This window comes from Camellia sinensis, chromosome 5 (assembly GCF_055761805.1).
Source record: "Camellia sinensis isolate YWXY chromosome 5, ASM5576180v1, whole genome shotgun sequence".
NCBI lineage: Eukaryota > Viridiplantae > Streptophyta > Magnoliopsida > Ericales > Theaceae > Camellia > Camellia sinensis.
Genome location: NC_138965.1, coordinates 86,509,337 through 86,515,426, shown reverse-complemented (window position 1 = coordinate 86,515,426; position 6,090 = coordinate 86,509,337). Strand labels below are relative to the sequence as shown.

At 31.4% G+C, this 6,090-nt stretch overlaps 1 protein-coding gene across 2 annotated transcripts; it reads left to right on the top strand.

Moving 5' to 3' along the window:
* Nucleotides 1-381: 381 nt before the first annotated feature.
* On the top strand, nt 382-5,720 carry LOC114305417 (protein neprosin). Of its 2 annotated transcripts, XM_082869192.1 has the most exons (7): nt 382-805; nt 920-1,006; nt 1,135-1,419; nt 2,293-2,457; nt 2,740-2,793; nt 3,187-3,333; nt 5,158-5,720. In XM_082869192.1, the coding sequence occupies exons 1-7, from the start codon at nt 644-646 to the stop codon at nt 5,533-5,535; spliced, it is 1,278 nt and encodes a 425-aa protein (XP_082725318.1). In that variant the 5' UTR covers nt 382-643; the 3' UTR covers nt 5,536-5,720. The 2 variants fall into 2 exon arrangements, with proteins under 2 accessions (XP_082725318.1, XP_082725320.1); XM_082869194.1 differs by lacking the exon at nt 3,187-3,333 and having other exon boundaries at nt 414-805.
* The last annotated feature ends 370 nt before the right edge of the window (nt 5,721-6,090 follow it).

The following is a 6,090-nucleotide window of genomic DNA, read 5'->3' as shown; positions in this document are numbered from 1 at the left end:
CTTTATAAGGGAGGTAAAGGCTTTGTGGGCTATTCCAGTTAACTATTTGATATTTTGAATGTTTTAACTCAGTGGTTATTTGGCATGTGTCAAAATAATATATATTATTTTAACATATTATTTTATTTATGTCACAATCATTTTATTTAAATCATATCATTTTTTTTCACATCATTTCAAACTCAATTTATATTTTACGTTTTTTTTATAAAAAGTCAAAAAATATATTATCTTGGCACTTCCCAAACAACCCCTTAATTAAAATAATTATATTTGAAAAGTTGACTGATTTTTTAAATTAATTTAATAATTATTTTTAAAAAAATAAAATAATTATAAATTGAATGTAATATTTTAACTTATTTTATTTTTTAACAAATTATTTTAACTAAACCCTCCCTACAAACACTCCCAAAACAAAAGAACAGAGCGTCGGCAGTTTTCATATTGTCCATATTCCAATTTATATATTTTTATTTTTTAAAATTTTTATAGTGGAAGTCAAGTGGGTGCGCAATAAGAGTCGTCTCCTTTAAGAGGGTATGATGGCTGGAAAACAACACTCTCTTTGAGGGTTCTCCAACAGTCAACCAGACCACCAATAGAGGCGGCGCACTTTAGCAGCGGGAAGAGGAGGAACAAGATGGAGATGATGGGACTGTGCTTATCATTGGTTATGGTTATGGTTATGGTTATGGTATTGCTTCCACTCTGTCATGGTGATGGATTGAGCATTTCTACTCAGAACCTTGAGGTTTCCAAGCAATTAAAGCGCTTAAACAAGCCTCCCCTCAAGTCCATCAAGGTCCTCTTCTTCAATCCCCTCATACCCTTTTCACTTTCTCTCTGTATATCTTTATCTATATATATTTATGCATGCATTGAATTTGGATTGATTTTTGTTTTGTTAAAAAAACAGAGCCCAGATGGAGATATAATTGATTGTGTTCATATCTCCCACCAACCAGCTTTTGATCATCCTCTCTTCAAGAACCACACTATTCAGGTCACCTCTCTCTTTTCTTTTCTTTTTTCTTGTCTTTTTTTTAATTGTAAATTTCAGTCTCAATTTAAAAGCTGATTCACTGTTAATAGGACCGGTCTAATGGGTGTGTTTTTGTTTTTGGTTTGCAGAAGAGGCCAAATTATCACCCACTAGGGCAAATTGGTGAGAAAAAGGTGTCCAATGTGAAGGTGAAGTCCAATGGAGGAAAATCAACAGTAATAAGTCAGCTGTGGCATACTAGTGGAAGATGCCCAGAAGGAACAATTCCAATAAGGAGAACAAGAAGAGAGGATCTTCTGAGAGCAAGCTCTATCACAAGTTATGGAAAGAAGAAGCACAAAACCATCCCAAAACCAGCAGCAGCAGCAGCAACCTCTGCTAATCCTGACATCATCAGTCAGAGTGGTCACCAGGTGCAGCCCCCACCCACCACTATACACATTCTGTGCCAATAAAAAATTTACCTATATAAGTAGGTAATTGTAAATTTGTAGTTGTTTAGTTCATTTATAACACAAAAAGAAAAAGAAAGGTGAATATCATGTAAACTAGGATTGAAAAATAATTACAAATTCATTGAGTGCAAGTGATAATTTATGTAAAAATGATGCAGTTCTCACTTGCATTTACTTGTAGTTCATTAATTTGTAATTATTTTATTTATTTTCCATTTCATTTGCACAATGAGTACTATGCAAAAATGACTCACTTTTATCCAGTTGTACTCCAATTATTTCCAATTATTTAAAGGAGAAATGCATTTCAATTGGATTAAGTGAAAATGATTACAAAAATATGAAGATACAAGTAGATTTTGTGTCGTGGCTTTGTTTTGGGTAATTAAAAAAGGTGACTTGACTTGCACCACAACACAAAATTCACTTTGTACCTCCATATTTTTGTAATAATTTTCATTTGTTCTCTTCTCACTTAAACACAATTCTCACATTATTATTATTATGTTTATCTTTCATATTTATTTGATATTCCCTAACGCTTGTTTGGTTGGGGGATTTGGGGAGGGATTTGGAAAGGGAAAGAGAAAAAGTATGTGAAACTAGGTGAAATGAAAGTATATTTTATTCATATTTCACTTATTTTTTCTATTTCCCTTTCCAAATCCCTTCTCAAATCCTCCAACCAAACACATCATAAAAGAAAATGAGAAAAATGAGAAAAAAAAAAAATGCATCTTTTGTTTCCATCTTTCTTGATTTGTTAATTTTTCTCTTCCTCCTAATAAATTTTTAAATTTTATATATTTATTTTATTTTGGAGTTTTTTAGCATGCAATAGCTTATGTTGAAGGAGATAAGTATTATGGAGCAAAGGGAACTATGAATGTTTGGGAACCTAGAATTGATCAACCTAATGAATTCAGCTTGTCGCAACTCTGGATATTGGGAGGCTCTTTTGCTTCAGATCTCAATAGCATTGAAGCTGGTTGGCAGGTAAATTCTAATTTTAATAGTAAAATTTTAATCTCATGTAAAATATGGTTGATAACATTTTTGTAATTAAAAGTTTTTTGTTCAAAATTATAAGCGAGACATTTTGGTTTGAAATGAAAAGATAAAAAACAACCACTATTCTGTACACAACTTGTCTGTATATCATCATTATTGCTCTGGTAAACAAAATGTAGTTGTAATTAATTATGTTTGCATTTGTGTTTCATTTGTGTTGCATTTTGATTCATTTCATTTTGTCTACTGTGGTGGGAGTGAAAACAGGTGAGCCCAGACTTGTATGGAGATCACAACACTAGACTTTTTACGTACTGGACTGTAAGTGCTGTTGTTTCAATTGCCTTTTTGGTCTGTATATACTCCAGTTTGCTCACAGGCTTTGAAAGGGGTCTTTTTTTTGGGAAGTGGGTTATAATTCACTTTTCAGATTATAACTCACTTCCCTCTCTTACAAAAAGTAACTTATAATCATTTTTCCAAAATAGTCCGAAGTGTGCAAGTAATACAAAAATTGTGATTGGTTTAAAATAGTAAAATTCAAAACTTTGAATGTACACTTTTTACATATCAAATTCACTATTTTAAACCAATTACAATTTGAATATTATTCATACACTTTTAAAAAGTGTGAACAAATTCATTTTAATGTCCTTCTAACCATATTGTAAAGGTAATGTGGGTCTGAAATGAAAAGGGTAAATGACATGACAGAGTGATGCATATCAAGCCACGGGGTGCTACAATCTGTTATGCACAGGATTTATTCAAATAAACAATGAAATTGCAATGGGGGCCACCATCTACCCACTTTCTGCTTATGGTGCTAACCAGTTTGATATCAGCATACTTGTCTGGAAGGTAACAAAACAAAAGAAATAGTAGGCAAACAACAATACATTTACACATGATTTATTTATTTTTTTAATTCTGTTAGGTTGCATTTCTATTTCTTATTTTCTATTTTAATTTCCAAGCTTGTGTGGAAAAGGACAGTGCTTCTTTCCAATTGGGTTTCTCAACTAGAGCGTTTCATTAGGCTTTCCACGAGGCCCACATTAATCTTTCTAATTGTTTAGATCTTGTTTGGCATGATTTAAAAAAATTAAAATAACAGAAAGTTACTATCCTATTTAAGTCGCATCATCTTATTTAAATCACATCACCTCTCTAACACATCACTTCAAACCCAATCCATACCCAACTCATATTTTATAAAAACTCAAAAAGTACACTTATTTAGATCATTCCAAACCACCCCTTAATGTTTAGGACTCGTCAAGTATTTCATTATTGCAAAAACTCATATTGATTGGATATCAATAGTCACTTAATCAAATCATATTTGTATTAACAATTTATTTTTAAAATTATAATTACCGTTGACACAAATTTGATCTGATTAAGTAGCAATCGATATCCGATCAATGTGATTTTTGTAAGAATTATGTAATAGACGAGCTCTAAACATTCAACGGTTTGAATCATCAAGCCTAACAACATGCCTAACAAGCCTATCAAGCCAAGTAGCATGCTTCAGTCTGATTTCGGATTGCAAAAGCCTTTGGAAAATTGTTCTCAAAAATGATTTTTGAAAAAAAAATCTTGAAAACACCAAAAGTTATTTTGAAATTTTTGTAAACTATTTTTGCAAAAAAATTAAACTAATACATAAAATAAAAAATAAAAAATAAAAAACCTACGAGTGTTTCCGAAAATTTTGTAGTGTTGTTTGTGGAAACATTAAAAATGAAAATAAAGAAAATAAAAACACAACTAAACTTTTCCATGAATCCATCCATAAATAAAATTGAAAACACAGCTCAAACCAAAACTTTTTTTTTTTTTTCCCCAAAACAAGCCTTAAAAGTATTCTTTGGCATTGTGTCGATCTTCACTGTTTTTCAAATTGTAGAACCACTTTCAAATGCCTTACCAAATAAGAAGTAGATCCAAGGTAGAGAAGTGTTCAAAATGGGGGCTGTCAGAGCATTTTCACTACGATGACCCACGTTTCTCTAGGTACCTAGGTGAGAATTAGAAATGTATAAATTTGACATTAATTATTTAATGAAAAATTTAAATTAAATTGATTATTTATTTATGAATTTCAATAATGAATTAAACAGTTTTATTATGATGAATTTAAAATTACTATAATAAGTAATTATTTGAAATAATAGTAAGAATTTTTTCCTTGCTGCAAAGATGCTATTAAAACACATTTATTTTTTCTCAATTTATCTTCTTCTATAATTTATCTTCATTTATGATAGTTAATTTTCCAATCTTGTTAACTTGAAATCTCTTGATTTGAAACACACATCCATCTAACAAGACAAGATAAATGCATTATTATCTTACTGCATTTTGAGCACTTCAAAAATTTTCAAGATATTTAATAGTAATATCTAGTAAAATAATGCATACTGACACACTGCTCTTGTTTAAAAATTCAAAGAAGTATTATATAATACAATGATAGAGTACCAACAAATGTGCTATTATGCCCATAGTAGATTACAAAAAAAATACAGAGAATATCTGACATATGCTCATATGTCCACATGTTCTGGTTTTCCTATCCATGTTTGTTTAGTATGATATGCATCACATACATCATTGTCACTGGACTTATTTTCAATATTTTAATATTTTAATGAATGGGTAATTATAATTTGTTAGGACCCTAAAGAGGGTAACTGGTGGATGCAATTTGGGAGTCAGTATGTACTGGGTTACTGGCCATCCTACTTGTTTTCATACCTTGCTGACAGTGCATCAATGATAGAGTGGGGAGGAGAGGTGGTGAACTCAGCATCAGATGGGCAACACACCACCACTCAAATGGGTAGTGGCCATTTCCCTGGAGAAGGTTTTGGTAAATCTAGTTACTTCAGGAATATTGAGATTGTAGATGGCTCTAACAATCTTAGAGCACCTAAAGACATAAGTACTTTCACTGAGCAATCCAATTGCTATGATGTTCAAACTGGCAAAAATGGTGATTGGGGCAACTACTTTTACTATGGTGGTCCTGGTAGAAACCCAAATTGCCCATGATCAAATTGAAAAACTAGGCTAAGTAGTTTTTCCTATTTCTTGCCCCTATTTTGTTTGTTTACTAGGAATTTTATGTACTCATAAAAATATCTTAGAATTGTCTATAATTTGAATGTATGATTTAATTTGAACTTGGTGTTGTGTGAATCAGGTTTAAAATAAATTTGATTTACACATTTTGAATATTTTACAATTTTTCTATGTAATTTTTTTTTTTTTTTGTTTTGGTTGCACCCATAGTGGGCCTTTATGTTTTATTATTCAGGTTTACTATTGTACAACCTTTTTTAAGGCTAGGCTGGCATAGCATAGCAACATGTGAATTATGGAGAGAGTTTTGACTTTCTTTTAGGCTGTCTATATGAGAAGGAGGCAGAGAGGTGGTCATGTTTCTTCAACCTCAAAGAAAGGGTTGCCTGTTATTCTTATTTATGTAATTGCTTTTTTGTGCTCCATTCATAGGAGTTCTAGATTGTTAATTGCTTTCATGAAATCCATTTGTTTTCTTTTGGACTTGTGAGATGGGTTTGTTAATTGGGTAGATTTGGCCGAAGC

Bases quoted from the DNA above. Each gene is read 5' to 3' on its own strand.
- LOC114305417 (XM_082869192.1), top strand. From the start codon at position 644: ATGGAGATGATGGGACTGTGCTTATCATTGGTTATGGTTATGGTTATG. The intron at 806-919 runs GTCCTCTTCTTC...TTAAAAAAACAG, and splicing joins CTCCCCTCAAGTCCATCAAG to AGCCCAGATGGAGATATAAT. The intron at 2,794-3,186 runs GTAAGTGCTGTT...ATGACATGACAG, and splicing joins GACTTTTTACGTACTGGACT to AGTGATGCATATCAAGCCAC.